Source organism: Neophocaena asiaeorientalis, unplaced genomic scaffold, assembly GCF_003031525.2.
Source record: "Neophocaena asiaeorientalis asiaeorientalis breed wild unplaced genomic scaffold, Neophocaena_asiaeorientalis_V1.1 scaffold648, whole genome shotgun sequence".
NCBI lineage: Eukaryota > Metazoa > Chordata > Mammalia > Artiodactyla > Phocoenidae > Neophocaena > Neophocaena asiaeorientalis.
Window position 1 is genome coordinate 5,201,754 of NW_020172781.1, and position 16,783 is coordinate 5,218,536.

Sequence of the window (16,783 nt, forward strand, 5' to 3'; positions counted from 1 at the left end):
GAGTAGTGCTGTGGCATTTCTTGCTGTGGCATTTCTCAGCTTGGGCCGCCCCCCTCCCCCACCAACTACCCCTCCCCTGCAAGTTTCCATGTGGTTCTAGGTGTTTTCATGGTTACAGGAACCCAAGAGTGGCCTCGGGCTCAGCAGGGCCCTTTCTCCTACTACACACCCAAGCTTGATCAACGTCCCCAAAGCTGCAACAAACAAGGAGGTGTGGGCCGTCACGTGGCCTTGAGTAACCACACTTTTGCTTCCTTCTTTTACACACGGCCGTTGGGGGTTGGAGCGGTCTGAGGCCACAGCAGAGGTGCCACAGCCGTGCTTGGCAGCACAGGCTGGGTCCTTGTTACTAAAGCAGAGAAGCCGCTTCTCCTGGGCCCACGAGGCAGCCATCTCATGCTCTGCTGAGCACGGTAAGTGCCAGCTTGCAAAAACCACAGGGAGTGGCTGGGTGGCAGGGTCTCCAGGGACCAGCAGACCTGCCTGACAGCCAAGGGCGGGCTGGGGGGCAGCCCCGGGCAGAGCCTGAGCTGCAGCCCCTGGAAAGGACACCCCAAAGCCCTGGGCACTCGGGATTGAGGTCTGCCTGGAGTTGGTAGCCTTATTCTGCTGTTTCTTCCGGATCCTGCTCTGCCTTTCCTGTCAGGTTTGCCAGCAGCTGCCGGTTTAGGGGCTACTCTGAATTCACAAAACTGGAGAAATCAGGAGCATTTCCCTAAAAATCATCCTACTCCTTCTTTCATGGTTGGGAAGCCAAAGCCCAGAGAGGTGAAGGGATTTGCTCAGGCTATGGATCCATAAAAATAGTGTTTCCAAACTGTGTTCTTCACATTCTTATAGGATTGAGAAAATGATGCTTGTCCACAGCAAATTATTAAAATACTAGTTTTAAGATACTACTGCTAGCAAAGGAGAAAATAATAATAATTAGAATACTCTTATTACTTTTGTATCTGGGGTGCTTTAGGGGCATAAAAGAGAATGGTGGGGGGCTGGTAGCTAAAGCAGTGTCCCCTTACACACACACACACACACACACACACACACACACACACACGCCCATAGACAAGGATCAGGGCAGGCAGGCTCTGGTCTCCTGGAATTCTTTTTTCCTCAGGAGGTGGCTCCCCAGCCCCCGGGCAGGCCACACCCTACGTGGTAGATGCCTCCCTCTCTGGGCTTGGCCAGCAGACGGGAGATTGAAACTCAATGGAATGGGCTGGGATGCCAGGCTGAGCATTCCCTGGGAACCTAGGCCTTCAGAGGGGCCAGGGAATCATCTGAGAACCCTGCCCCCTTTTTACAAATAAGAAAACCAAGGCTCAGAGGGGGGAAGCAGCAGCCCATGGCAGCATGGCTGGGAGGTGGCTGAGCTTGGACTTGTGGTGGCCCCATCTGGCTGCAGGACCCTCGTGGAGCCCACAAAGACCCAAGGCCTCTGTCTCTCAGTCTCCTTTGCTGAGCTGGAGCAGGAAGACAGTGGGGGTGGCCTCTGGCTAGAAGGAAATACGATTGTTACCTGTTGTACTTCTTGATGCAGGGTAGGCCACTAAGTCAAGAGACAAGGTGTTGGGCCAAGGAATAGTGACTTTATTTGGAAAGCCAGCAGACTGAGAAGATGGCCCACTAGTGTCCCAAAGAACCTTCTTACCTGAGTTAGAATTCAGGCTGCTTGTATACTAAAAGGGGAGGGGGTGTGGCTGGTTGTTGCAAACTTCTTGGTGCTGGAATCCTTTGTTCTTGCAGCTGTCCACATAGTTCTGGTTGCAATGTTCCTGTAAACCTCCAACAAGACGATTGTTATTTTCTGTTGTGCAACTTTTTAATCTCTATATGAATGGAAAAGTGTTATACCTTTAAAGGTCAAGCCCGGGAATATTTCAAGCTATAGATGACATTCTTTTACAAAGGTGCAGAGCCAGTAGGACTAAGCAGAGGCAACAGAGCACAAAGGTTAGAGCTAAAGGAATAGATCCAACATGGAGTCAGGCTTGTTCTTCTCTGTTACAATTTCCTACTGTCAATATCCATTCCACAATCTTGCAGGATAAGGGGCGACGACCACTCTGGCTACTTCCTGCTGAACGGGGGCAAGGAGGGGGTGATGGTGGAATGGAATTTATCAACTTGGAACTGGTAGTATTCCCGAGTCCTAGGCTGGGTATAAGCAGTTTGCATTATGAGGATACTGCTCCCCCTTTTTATGGCCCTGTCACAACACTTAGACAAGCACTTGAACATATATATAAACTCCAGCACTTGGGATGAGGGCACCTAGGCTGCTCTGCCCTGAGCTGTCTTTGCATATTTCCCCTGTTGGCCAAACAGATAGCTTTATTAAAGCATTTCCTTTCCAACAAGTACAAGTGAAATGGGAGAGTAAAGTCATTGTTACTTATCTGGTAGGATCTTAACAGCAACTTAAGATCTTCTGATGGCTTGCAAGTCCAAGTCTGCAGACCTACTGGCTACAGATTCTCCTGCCTGGGCAGACACCTATAATGGCCTACCACCCAATATTTCAAAAGGGCTTAATTTAAGCTTGCTTCTGGGAGCCGCTCTAATCTGTCGCAGGGCGACTGGCAAGGCCTTATCCCAAGGTAAATGAGTAGTTTCCAATCAATATGATACCTGTTGGGTTATACTTGTAGACAAAAGCAAGCCCATTGTCACTTTGGCATTAGGCAATCCAAACTGAGGAATAATTTGCCTTTCCTGGGGCACCATCAGCCCACACTTCTCATCTTACCTTTCTGTAGACCTCAGGGGGATCAAGTTCTGTCTGTTTTTCTGAATTTTCTAGGAGAGCCCTCTGTAGGTGTTAAAGCATGTTCTGGTGGGACTCTGATATAAAGTTGTCCTGGTGAAAAAGTCACTTGAGCATTCAGTTTACAGAGGCAATCTTGGCCCAGGTTGAGGATAGGGCATTCAGGCATGTACAAGAAACTACGTTTTAATATCAGATCTCCTAATTGACACTCCAATGGTTTGAAATAAATTGTCAGCTCTGTACTTCCCCTGATACCCCAGTGACTGGGGTAGACTGGGATGTTCTCTGTGCCAACTTAGTGTTTAGCATGGAATACGTTACCCCTGTGTCTACCAGAAAGTCAATCAGTTTTCTTCCCACTGTCAATTTTACCTGGGGCTCCTGTGGGGATATTTGAATTGAGTGTCATAAATCCAGAGGAGCCCCTGGGTCTCTTCATTCATCATCTAAACATTCTTCCCTCTCTACATCTGAGAGGCCCCACTCCTTTCCTTTTTTAGCCCTCCTTTAAAAAAACAATTTTTTTTAATTGAAGTATAGTTGATTTACAATGTTGTGTTAGTTTCAGGTATACAACACAGTGATTCAGTTATACATATATTTATATCTATTCTTTTTCAGATTCTTTTCCCTTATATGTTATTACAAAATAGTGAGTATAGTTCCCTGTGCTATACAATAGGTTCTTGTTTATCTATTTTATTTATAGTAGTGTGAATATGTTAATCCCAAAATCTTAATTTATCCCTCCCCCACCCCTTTCCCCTTTGGTAACCATAAATTTGTTTTCTATGTCTGTGGGTCTATTTTTGTTTTGTAAATAAGTTATTTTGTATCTTGTTTTTGAGATTCCACAAATAAATGATATCATATGATATTTGTCTTTCTCCGGCTTACTTCACTTCATATGATAATCTATAGTTCCATCCATGTTGCTGCAAATGGTATTATTTGGTTCTTTTTAGGGCTGAGTAGTATTCCATTATATATATATATATATATATATATATACCACATCTTCTTTATCTATTCATCTGTTGTTGGACATGTACGTTGCTTCCACGTCTTTAGCCCTCTTGTTCTTTAATTGCAGGCATTCTCTCTCTCTCAGTGTCCTTTCTCTTTACAACAAGTGCATTGTTCTTTACCTAGTGCTGGCTTATCTTTCTCAGAGCCTCCTGTCTTCCAGGGATCCAATGCAACAATTAGAAAAGTACATTTCACCTTGTGCCTTCTTTTTCTGTTTGTGTTCTCTGCTGTTGAATACCTTAAAAGCAAAGTCTACCAACTGAGAAAGATTCATTCCAAATGCACCATCTAATTTTTGTAACTTTCTCCTGATATCTGGGTCACTTTGCCTGCTAAAGTTCATGTTTATCTTTCTAGTATTTTTAGGGCCCTTGGGACTGGCATCAGTATAATGTCTGTAGATCTGATAAATCCTTTCCAAAAATTCAGAGTGGTCTTCATTTGATTTGCGCTGAATTTCTTGAATATTTTCAAACTCTTTTGTTTTGGGACCCCTTTTCGAAGCCCTGCCAAGATGCACTTAGGGCAGTGCTCTAAAAAGGGCATTGCTGCCTCACTGAGGATCCCAATTTGGTTCAGCTGTGGGTGCTGCCAGGTGGGCTTTGGGTGTACCATTTGGGTCCATTAGGTGGCGCTGGTACGCTTCTTCCCTGGCCTTATCAGTGACCATTCTCCTTTCATCTCCTGTAAGGATCACGTTAAGAAGAATGTGTATGTCTGTCCAGGAAGGGTGATGGGTGGCAAAAATGGAAGCAAACAATTCTGTCATTCGGAAAGGATTCCCCCTATAAGGAGGATTGTCCAATTAAACAAGTCCAGGGTTGACAAGGGACTGTGCATCCATAGAAACCCAGCCAGGTGGCCATTTTCATTTATGCCCCCCTACGGGATAATTGCCCTGCTCTGGGATGGCTCCCAGTCCAAATTGGGTGCCCTGTTGGGTCTTAGATGGTGATACCAGATAAGGTCCCTGTGCCCAGGAAAATAATTGATCCCTATAAGGAGAGGGAGCCGGTCTGACCACTACCTGAGCCCCGGGGTTGGGAACTGGGGCTGGAGCAAGAAGAATGGGAGGCAGTGGAAGAGGTGGAGGTACTGGCATAGTGGCTGGAGTGGCTGGGACCCAGCTCAGCCAGGGGAGCGTTTAAGGTTTGAAGCAATGTATCCTCATTCTTGTTCCCTTCCTTTTCTTCCTGTGTGACAGCTCTTGCCTCGGGTTTCTTTTCAAGCCTTTATACCGTAAGGCGACAACTGTCTGACTTTTTCTCATCCTGATGTAATAACACAAATGCTTGCACGTAGGGGATTTTATCATTCTTCCCTGCTTCTTCACAGAATAGCTCTAATTTCAGGATTGTATTGTAATTTAGAGAGCCGTTCAAAGGCCACCATTCCTTAGATCCTAACAGGTACTGTGGCCACACACTGTTAGAATAAAATATCATCTTCCTCTTACTCATGGGTTCATAGCTGTAATCAGACCACTTATCCAACATGCACCCCAGAGGACTTTCTTTAGGGATAGTTGAAATATTCCCCATCTTTTAAAGACAGAAATACAAGATGAAGTCGGGCTTGTTCTTCTCTGTTACAGATGGCTGGTGTGTGTCTGTGTGTTGGTCTATCTGTCTACAGACAGACAGATATCCCCTGAAAATTGTCAGTTGTTAAACTAAAACCAGGTGTAAGTCTCAGTGAATTCATTTGTGAAAGGACCTCACTTCCTCCGTACCAGGCTAGCAAATTTAGGTACGACAGTTGAGAGTTGGCCGCTGGCAGCTCGCTCCTCCACACAGCCTGGGTGGGGTTTTTTGGAGGGTGGGAGGGAAGGCAAAAGAAATCTTAGCTATCACTATGGTTTGTGTCCCTGTAAAGGGTCACAGAACATTCAACAGATATATCTGCAGTATTAAAATTTCATGGGGGCAGGTGGTAATTAGGAAAAGCAATGTCTGGAAAGGCTCCTTGATAGGGCTGGGGTAATTGATTAGAAAAGGTTGGGAAGTGCAGGATGACAAATGTGAGGCCAAAATCCTGCAGGTGGCACGTCCTGTGCAACTGTATGCCTGTTGCCCAGCCTCACTCCTGTGTCCACTCCTGCAACACGCCTTTAATGAGCCCCCAGGATGCCAGGCCTGTGGGGGCCAGGGATCCTGTGGAGACTTGTGGTCTGGTGGGGGCATAGGGCAGCCACAGTGCCTGTGCTCCAGTGGGCCAATGTCACAGCGCCCACCAAGCACCTGCCCGTCTGCTAAGCCCGGGGCGTGTGGCGTGAGCCGTAAGATGTCTGTGGTTCCTGTCCTCTTAGTGTTTATGAGCTGATGGGAATGAATGTTTTGAAAGTAAACAAACATTTTTTAAAAATGGTTTAAACAACCGGACTAATGATGCCTGGGCAATCTGGGAAGGCTTCTTGGAGGAGGCAGCATTTGCTTTGGCTCCGGAGAATGGCCAGGTCATGTTCACAGGTGGTGCAGAGCTGTGACTATGAGGTGGGCTCTGGAGCAAGACCAACCAGGTTTAAGTTCCTGCTCCTTCTCTTACTGGCCATGTGACTGTAAGCACCAAGTGGGCCTCAGTTTCCCCATCTTTCATGTGGGGTTAATACGAGGAGGCTGTGGGGCCCAAGTGAGCTAATAGTTCATGCATAGCTCTTAGAACAGTGTCCAGCACATTGTCTACACTTGATACACAAACCAGAGGAGACCAAGGCTGTGTATGGCACCCAGGACTTACTGTGGAGACAGGTTTCTGGGGCTCCTGGCCCCAGCTTTCTCTGACTGACGAGGTCAGAAGTGTGTCAAAGCTGTCCCAGGGTTGTAGATTTTTCAGGGATGTGGCCTTACGTGCAGAATGACAATGACAACACCTGGCCTTTATTGAGCACTTACTTTGTGCTAAACGCTCAACCTGGATCAGCTCACTTTAACACATAACAACCCCACAAAGTGTAGGCGCTACTGGTATCTTGTGTTCCAAGTGAAGAACCTGTGGCTCAGAGAGGTGTGTTCAGTTGCCCAAGATCACACAGCTTGTAAGCCACAGGGCTGGGACTGGATCTGGTTTGTTCCTGGATTTGATCCTGAGCTGGGCCAGGTCCTGTCTGTTACCAAACCAAAACTGGGGTCTGCTCGCTTGTGCGCAGTAAAGCCAATGTACTGACACCATGTTGTGGTGAAGGAAAGTGCAGCGTGTTTTGCAGGGCTCCAGACAAGGAGTCTGGGACAGCTAGTGCTCAAAAAGCCCAAACTCTCCGATGAGTTTTAGCAAAGCAGTTTTAAACGCCAGGTGAGGGAGGGGAGTTCCAGGGACTGTGATCAGCTCGTGCACAGTTCTCTGATTGGTTGATGGTGAGGCAACAGGGTGGCATCGCAGGGGTTAACATTATCAATCCTCGTGCGCCAGGTCTGGGGTCATCAAGTAGTTAATTTCTTCCATCTGGGGGGCGGTGGTTAGCATCTGTGAAACAACTCAGGAAATGTGCATCAGATACTGTTATCTAGGTACTTCAGGGAGGAGCTAAAGTAGGGGATATGGGGGAGGGGTCTGTCCTGGGAAGGCCCCACAGGGTCCTGCTGGGTTACATGTCCCGTGCAGCAGGACTCAGACCTGTGCTGCGATCTGGGGGGACACTTGGGCCCCCGCTGGATCCCCTCTCTCGAGGCTGCTCAACCCACACCCTGAGACGCTCAGTCTTTTGGATCCTGAGATTTCAAGCTCTTGAACGCTGGGACTCCTGGGATTCAGGATTCCAAATGGGAGGTCCCAAGCTTCTTGAGTCCTACAAGCACCTTTCCTGAGTGGTCCAGGGCAGCCATGCGGCGTGGTCTCCGGAGCTGGGGTGTGGCCCCTGGCAGCTCGCTCCTCCACACAGCCTGGGTGGGGCTTGGGGCAGAAGCACCCCGGTTTCGGGTGAAGACGAAACGGGCAGTGTCTGACCTCCTCCGTTAAGCAAGCGACAAGAAAATAGGATGTGGCATCTCCTTGCGCCTCTCTCTGAGCCCTGCCCACCCCACTCCTGTGGTAAGTGACTGTTTTCCTGCCATCAGAGGAGAGAAGAGGTGAAAGGTGGGGCCTGAAGGAAGTGACCTCACTGCCCTGAGCCTTGCTTCCCTAATCTGTGTAACGGGAACCATAGCAGCCAGTGCTGGAGTGAAGATGAATGAGGCCCCCAGATGATGAGATACTGAAATGATCCATCCGCAGTGGGGGTTTTATAATGCATCATAAATGTGTTTTAGCAAAGAGTAAAGTTATTATCCTACCTGCCATACACAGTGCTTACGCTCTGCTCCTCTCCTTGTTAACTGCGTGCCTCTTTGGAGCCACAGAGCCTCTGGGAGCCATGTGGGTTTCAGTCACATGGGCTGAAGCCTGTCCAGCCATGGCCTGGCTAGAGGCTGCTGTGTCCCTGGTCCCTTCCCCTTGAAGCCCACAGTATGGCAGGTACTAGGCACCTGGATTGCCTGAGACTGACTGGGACGAGGGATTTTCAGTGCTAACACTGCAGATGTCTGGGATAAGCTGGTCGCCCTAGACAGGCCCAGGCAGGGAGATGCTGGTTTCCCCAGTGCTCACGGTTGCATCCCAAAGAGGCGGGGAGGTCTCTGCTCTCACACAGGTCTTTGCAGCTTCCTTAACTGCTTCCCTAATGTAGGGAGGTAGGGAGGTCGCCATCTCTGTACTCTCCCTGAGTTGGAGGCCCCCCTCTCCTCTGCTCCTCTGTCCACAGCGCCCCTGCTGGATGCCAGCATCAGGGGATCTTCCCTACAGCATCTCATTCCATTCTCATCTTTGAGACAGTATCGCCCATTTTACAGATGAGGAAACTGAAGCTCACACTTGGTGAAGCGATCTGCTCAGGTTACACAGCAGATAAGTGGTCTCTCCTCCACCCCAGGCTGCCTCTGTGTGCAGGGGACTGTGGGGATGGGTGCAAGGGGAGAGCCCACATTGGGGAACACAACCTGGTCCCTTCCATAGTACCCTCCCAGCCTCCCTGACTCACCCAGTTACCTCCCTGACCCAGGAACTGGTGGGTTGCATCTTCTGTTTTTGTTTCTCCCTCTCTGCTTCCAGGAAGTGACTGAGGGCTCTGCCTTCCAGGAACGGAGAACTGCCCAAGTGGGGGTGGTGGGTGTGAGTCTTCAAGTTATGAAATATGTCCCAGAGCTGGTGGCTTATTCCTAAAGTCCCCCACCTGCCGGAAAGTGGGGCCAAGGTTAGGCCATATTCTCTTCCCCCAAGAAGGAACTCGACCCCCTGTGCAAAACAGTCTGCCTCCCAAAGGCAAGTTCAGAGGCAAAGAGTGTGTGTGCGTGCGTGCGTGTGTGCATGCGTGCGTGCGTGTGTGCGTGCGTGCGTGTGTGCATGCGTGTGTGCGTGCGTGCGTGCGTGTGTGCGTGCGTGCGTGCGTGCGTGTGTGCATGCGTGCGTGCGTGTGTGCGTGCGTGTGTGTAACACTTATTAAGCACCTACTGTGAGCCTAGAACCTTTGAATCCGTCATCTCATTGCATTCTCCCAACAGCCCTGTGAGATGGGTAGTGTTTGTTTTTCCCATTTTACAGATAAAACTGAGGCTCAGAAAGGCAAAGATCTGGGTCAAAGTCATTCCTCTTGTAATGGACAGAGCTGGGACTTGAACATCATTTTGTTAGACCCCAAAATCTGTGCCCTCAATCTTGTGCCCTTCATAGCACCCAGTACAGAGGGGGCTGACCTTTCTGGGTGATACGGCCTTCAAGGTCCTCCTTATTCTTACTTTGCCCTCCATTCCCCAGCTGGGTCCCCAATAGCAGCCACAAACCCATCAAGCTAAGCTGTTTTCCAAGCCTTTGCTCCTTCTGCCCCTCCAACTAGATCAGGTCTCTCCACAGAGCCTTCCTGAGTCCTCGCTGGCTTTGAATCTGATCTCTGGCACTCGGCAGCTGTGTGGCTTTGGGCAAGTTGCTCTACCTCTCTGAGTCTCATCCCTCCTCAGTAAAGTGAGGACAAACTGTGAGAGCCAGATGTGTCTGGTGCAAATATCATCAAGTTTGGTTTAAGAAATTATTTTAAGATAAAATCAGGCTGGCATTTTAGAAACCATCATAATTCTAACTAACATGTGAGAGGTTGGATTGAGCCTAGAAGCTGAGGGATCCATGAGTGAGTTACAGTCACTCAAAGAATGATGAACAATTGCTCTCTGCCCCGAATTACATGAAGTGCAAGGAAAGCTATTGAATAAATGGAAAAGAATTTGAAAAAGGATATATGTATCAATATATGTATACTTGAATCACCTTGCTGTACACCTGAAACTAACACAACATTTAAATCAACTATACTCCAATTAAAAAAACAAACAAGGAAAGGTACTGGAAATTATCCAGGCTCTGCCCCAGACACTGTGCCTGGGACTGCATATTGCTGAAGGGTGTTATGTCAGGGAATCGAGTGATACATGAATCCTGCCCCAGAACACAGCTGTTGGTCACCACAGGAGTCTCAGCTGCAAGATTTTGAATCCCACAGATACCAGCCAGTGCCAGGGGGAGTGTAAGGGGAGAGAGGGAAATCCAGAGGGCGTGAGCGTTCACAAGGCCAAGTAGAAAGATCAATGAGATGTCCAAAGGGAAAGGCACTGCCCTTTCTGGCTACCTGTTTGGGAGGCTGAGGGGTGATACCAGGATGGACAGTGGCCCTCCCTACTCACAGGCAAATGAGATGACTGTCAACTCGCTGAGGACAGCCTCTTCAGAAAAGATTTGAGTTTATCTCCTGGCCCCAGATAGAGCAGTTGATGGCTCTGGGCCCTTGAGGACTTATGGGATAGATTTACTGAAAGAACTGAAGTAGCTGCCCTTTGTGGGAGCTGGAGATGGGAGCAAAGTGCTAAGGGCTTTGCAGGTATCACCTCACGTTATCCTCACAATAGTCTCCAGATAGGTGCTGTCATCCCCATCATGTAAGTGAGGACCCGGCCAAAGGGAACTGGGCCAAGCCAAGACACGAATAAAGGACGAGAAAACTGAGAATCTGAGGGACAGGACAGGGCTGTGTGGGATGGGAGCCAAGATAAGGAAAAGTGGAACAGAATGATGTGGAGAGAAGAGTCAGGATCGGACTCTGAGAAGCCTCAAAGGGCCAAACGAACAGCTTTATCCTGCAAAGCTGCAGCCACCAAACTTGCTCATGGACCCCATCAGTGGATGATATAGGAACATTGGCCTATTTATTAACTGTATACAAGTACCACTGCACTCATAATATATTATAAATGTATACAAAAATAGAAGTTAAGAAGTGACATCAAAGTTAATATAACTAGAAGATCTAATATTATCTTTCCGCACCCCAGTAGATTGTCTTGCCCACAAATAAAAAGTTTTAATAAAAAAGAATAAGGAGGCAAACGCATTTCTATGCACCATGTAGAGGGAATTGAAGGGCTACCCCCCAGACGGATTCATTGATGTTGATAAGTAATAATAGCTGCTATTTGCTGAGGGTCTTCTGTGCACCAGGCATTTGCTGGATCACAAGGATGCCCCAGGCCAGATGAGCTCCCAGCTGTGGCCGTCGAGGGTGCTTGGCAGGTCCAGGGGTACAGCTATCCTGACATCCCTCTGTCCGTATCCCCCTCCAGGTGCCATGTTTCTGAAACTCCTATTGCTCCTGGCCCTGCTGGGCCCTGGAAGCAGCCTCCAGCTGTGGGAGACCTGGGAGGATGGAGCCAAGGAGGCCCCAGGCCCCCTGCTTGTCCGTGGCCGGAGAGAAGTGGATGAGGACGACTCCGACATATATGACTATGACATACAGACGGACCCTCCAGAAATGCTTAACTATAGCACCGAGGCCCCCAAGCTTCTGCCTGTGATGGGAACATTGGAGCAGAGAGAGTCTGCAGGGCCTTTAACACCTGAGCCAACCACTCTGGAGGTGGCCACAAGGGACCCTGCTGTCCTGGATGCAAGAGGGGCAGCCACTGGGAATGTGAGCATGGAACTGGTCACTCTGACCAAAGAACCAGTCACTGTAATCCCTCCCATCATGGAGGTTCCATCCACAGAATCAGCTGCAGTGGAGGCCCTGTCCACAGGGCCAGCAGGCAGAGCAGCACTGGCCACAGAACCTGCAGCCACAGAGGCTCTGTCCACAGAGACCCTGCCCACGGAGCCAGCAAGCACAATGGCACCGGCCACAGAACGCACAGCCATGGAGGCCCTGTCCACAGGGGCCCTGTCCACAGAATCCACTGCCATGGGGGCCCTGTCCACAGAACCCACTGCCACGGAGACCCTGTCCACAGAACCCACTGCCACGGAGACCCTGTCCACAGAACCCGCTGTCACGGAGACCCTGTCCACAGAATCCACTGCCACAGAGGCCCTGTTCATGGGACCCACAGTCATAGAGGCCCTGTCCACAGAAAGAACCCACTGCCACGGAGACCCTGTCCACAGAACCCGCTGTCACGGAGACCCTGTCCACAGAATCCACTGCCACAGAGGCCCTGTTCATGGGACCCACAGTCATAGAGGCCCTGTCCACAGAACTGGCCACTACAGCAGTTCTTTCCATGGAGCCCACTACCACAGGGGCCCTGCCCACAGATCCAGCCACTGTGAAGACCCTGCCCACAAGACCTGCTACCACAAGGGGCCTAACCACAGCCCTCACTGTGCCCTCTGACCCTCCTAAGAGCACCATTGTGGCAGTTGGCAATTCATCTGATAACTTGACCTACAAATGGAAAAATGGTCAGAGTCTTTTCCCCCAGAGCTCTGTGGCCCCAAGCTCCACAGAGGGCCCGCTTGACGCCAGCTCGGTGAAGCAGTGTCTGCTGGCCATCCTCATCCTGGCCCTGGTGGCCACCATCTTCCTCGTATGCACCGTGGTGCTGGCCATCCGCCTGTCCCGCAAGAACCACCTGTACCCCGTGCGCGATTACTCCCCCACCGAGATGGTCTGCATCTCATCCCTGCTGCCCGAGGGGGGTGAGGGGCCAGCTGCCATGGCCAACGGGGGCCTGCCTAAGGCCAAGAGCCAGGGCCTGAAGGCGGGGTCTGGGGAGGACCGTGAGGGGGATGACCTCACCCTGCACAGCTTCCTCCCTTAGCTCCCGGCCGGGCTGCCTGAGCAGGACCAGCCCCCCAAGCGGCCTCGCTGGGCCGCCACCCATACCCAGGCTCTATGCCATGGGTCCGGGCTTCCTTGGAGGCGCCTGGGGATGGGAATGTTTAGGGTGGGAACCCTGGCCGCCCTACACGGGACTGAGAGCAGTCAAGGTCCAGGCACCAAAGCAGGCCTGGCAAACGGAGCCTCCAGTGGAGGCTGGAGAGGCCGCCTCCACCTCCCTGCCTCCAATGTGTTCTTTTTTTTTTTTCTCCCATGTGTTCTTGGCCCCCTCTAATGCCTCCCACGGCTGCTGGAATCTCATCCCCATGTGCCCAGGAGGACTCTGGGTTCCCTGCCCACACCCCCACTGCCACTTTCTTCTGGTGGCCATGGTCACTGCACAGGAAGGGGGCACTTTTGTGGGGGTTACACCATTCCTGAGTTCATTTCCTGTCACTCCCGGTTTGGGGTATCTCTCCCAGGAGCCCAGGGTGAGGGCTGGGCATGTGACGGCTGGGCAGGCTTGGAAAGCCCAAGGCTACAGGCTTCTTTGGGACTTTGTGGACCAATGAGCTTCCATCTGATGACAGAGTGACCCCTGTCCCGCCCTCCCTCGCCTCCCCCTGTGGCCTTGTTTTAGGGTGGGCTCTGCCTTGTTCCCCGAAGTCTCCCAGGGCCCAGCTCGGGGCCCGGGAGAGCACAGACACTCAGTAAATGTTTGGTAAACAAGCGATGGCTGAACGAACTCTTCAAGGTACCAAGGTGCCTCCTTCAGGTGGGGAGTTGGTCCTTTGCTGTTCACGCCCAGCCCCGGGCCCCTCAGGAAGACCCGTGTACGGGCTGTTGCGGTTACTTCAGGGGGCATCTTGCTGTACCCTTGGGCAGCTGGGAGGTGGGGTTCAGGCTGTTGGAGGACAGAGGGTGCTGGCCTCAGGAACCACTTTATTCAGCACCTCCCGTGACCCAGTTCAAGCCTACGGAATTTGGTTCCCCCGCCAAATCTCAGCCAGATACCCCTCTAAACATCAACGCCATCCTCCCCAGAAGCCCACCCTGACCCCTCTGTTCCACATGGGGCCCATCTCCCGTTAACACCCAGCGGCCCCTCCTCCCAGGGGGAGCCTGGCTACACCCTACAAGGCCTTCCTACAACTGACCACCTGTCATGTAGAGTTGGGGGCCAGTAAACTTTTTCTTAAAGGGCCAGACCATAAATATCTCGGGTTCGGCAGGCTTCTCGACTCTGTCATCATGGCATGAATGCAGCGATTGACTCTGTGTCATAAATGAATGCGTTTGGCTGAATTCTATTGAAACTTTGTTTACAAACAGGCAGCAGGCTGGGTTAGGCTTTAAAAGTTAGCTTGTCCCCGACTTAAGTGTAGAGTGACCAGATGTCCCGGTTTGTTTGAGACTGCCCTGATTTTAGCACTGAAAGTCCTATATCATGGGATATAAGACTTTCAGCTCCAGCAATCAGGACAGTGGGTGGCCCTATTTAAGCACTGAAACCCACGTGGACCCTGAGGGTCAGATCAGGAAGCCAAAGGCTTAAGAGAAGTGAAGAGCCTGGCTTACTTCCTGACCGTGGTTGAGCTGGGATTCAAACTCTTGATTTTTGTACAGGGAGAAGGACAACACACACACACACACACACACACACACACACACACACACACACACACACCCAGGGGCCTCTTGGGGAATGCAGGACTCCTCCACTCCAGGGCATAACCTGTAGAGAGAGGGTTCAGAGAAAATGTTGAAGCTCAGGGGTATTGGCTGCAGCTCGGAGAGACGGGTTGGGGGAACAGGAGAGACTGTTCCCTTGGAAAGGCAGGAGGAACACGAAAGGCAGCAGGGCCGTGGGGGACAGAATCAGGGATAAGCAGAGAATTGTCTGCTTCTACCCTCCCCCACCCCACCCCTGAACCTCTAGAACAAGTGTGATACACAGGAAGTTGTGTTCAAGGTGCTTTGGCAGGGGCGCTGGCGGAGAGGGTTATCTGCCGTGGGCGGGAACAGCTGACCCTGCAGAAGGCCGGTTCCTAAGGGAACAACAGGAGTTCACTTCGCCTTTGGCAGTGATCAGAAAAGTCAGGGCGGGGAGCTCCACATCACGGGGGTGGGGACCCAGAGGCTGAAGGACTTGGGGGCACATTTGGGCAGTCCCTCTGGGGTCTTGCTTCCCCGTCCATCTGGGCAAGGAGCAGGTCTCTGCGTTCGCCTGAGGGCTCCCGGAGCGCCTCTGCTCCAGGACGTTGGTTCTCCATCTCTACTGGAAGAGGACCACCCCTCCGCCGTCTTCTCTTCAAGGTGCAGGATTTGTCAGCAGCAGGGATGGTGGGTGCTTGAAGCAGCCACCAGGGGGCGCCCGCCACCAGCTCTTGGAGCCCATGGCAGCCTGGCGCTCCCTTGGTCCAGTCTCTGAGGATGAAGGAGGGATGGTTCAAACAGGACCCAGCTGCAAACCCAGTGGGGTGCTGGTATATATTTAACAACTGGCTCGTTGGGTGGGTTGGTGCCCAAGGTACGATTTGCAGTGCTTGCCAATTTCCTTGCTGTAAATGCTCCCATGGCTGACTTTGAGAAACCAACCATTTATATGGTAGATGATACAAAAAGGTAAATAATGCCAACAGGGTAGGTAATAGTAGGATGTAGTAAAATCATGAGGCAGTGATGAGTTTTGAGTATTGAGGACCTTGGTTTTTAATATAATGTAATTTAACTGTGAAACGACTGACTCACAAAATTCTGAAAATTTGACAGCTGGCTCTCAGAAACTGGTATAGGCTGGCTCCTGCATCTCAGTGTGTCCTTCCCCTTGTCCAGACCTCCCCTTGCCCTTGAACATCACCCCCTGAATCTCCCCATCCGTCCACTGAGCATAAGAATCTACCTCATCTCCATGGATCCCCTAAAACAGCCTAGGAAGGAGGAACTAGGATTCTCCACATTTTACAGAAGAGGAAACTGAGGCTCAGAGAGGTGAAGTCACCTGTCCCAGGTCTTATATGAGGATCTGAGATTGGAACCCAGACCTGGATTAGAAAGCCATGTTCTTACCACTAAGTTACGCTATCCTTGAGATCACAGCGGGGTTCTGGGGGGATCGATCCCATGCCCCAAACTCCCACCCCTGAAGACCTGTCCTGGCATCTGGAAGTCCCCCGTCAGTCACCCTTTGTGGCTTCTGGTAGCTGAGGGAAGGCACTGGGACTTGGGAGAGTGACGAGGCCGAACCCAGCTTGCAGAGAGCAATGACACAACAGAGCTGGAACCCAGGACAGAGAGAGATGGCTGGGACAGGAGCTGGGATTACTCAGTCCATGCCCAGCCCCACGCCAAATGCTTTACCTGCCTGATCGTATACAGGCCTCACGACAACCTGTGAGGTTGGGACAATTATTACCCCACTTTACTGCTATGGAAGCTGAGGTCCAGAAAGCTAGACCGCTGGCTCTAGCAGGTCGCACTGCTAAGAAACCAGACTCTGCTGACTTCAGCTCTGGTGCAGGGAAGGAAGGAGGGTAGACAGGAAATGGGGGTCAGGCGGTGGCATGCTAAGTTTACTCCAGTCCCTTGTCCCTTTGGAGGGGGGACTGCCAGCCCTGTGGGTGGTTCATCTGGCAGCTGAGCTGGGCAAAGGCTTCCCAAACCCTCCCTCCATATCCCACCCCCACCTGCCACTCAGCCAAGCCTTCCCCGATGCCTGGGATGGGGTAAGTGCTCCATAAGCCACAGCTGTTAGGATTATAAAATGCAGAAAAAAGACTGGAAGGAAGTACACCAAATTATTGAGAGATTAGCCATCGAGTGTGGGATTATAGGTGAATTTTATTTGCTTCTTTCGACTTTTCTGTTTCCCTAATATTTTT

At 51.0% G+C, this 16,783-nt stretch overlaps 1 protein-coding gene across 1 annotated transcript; it reads left to right on the forward strand.

The window, feature by feature from the left end:
• The first annotated feature begins 257 nt into the window (after positions 1-257).
• Positions 258-14,082, forward strand: SELPLG (selectin P ligand). The gene is made up of 3 exons (XM_024741433.1): positions 258-413; positions 11,431-12,200; positions 12,325-14,082. Exons 2-3 carry the CDS (start codon positions 11,436-11,438, stop codon positions 12,901-12,903), a joined length of 1,344 nt encoding a protein of 447 aa, XP_024597201.1. The 5' UTR covers positions 258-413; positions 11,431-11,435; the 3' UTR covers positions 12,904-14,082.
• Positions 14,083-16,783: the final 2,701 nt, after the last annotated feature.

Excerpts from the sequence above, each read along its gene's own strand:
- SELPLG (XM_024741433.1), top strand. The coding sequence starts at position 11,436 with ATGTTTCTGAAACTCCTATTGCTCCTGGCCCTGCTGGGCCCTGGAAGC. Across the intron at positions 12,201-12,324 it reads TGGGACCCACAGTCATAGAG|GCCCTGTCCACAGAACTGGC; the intron begins GCCCTGTCCACA and ends ACAGTCATAGAG.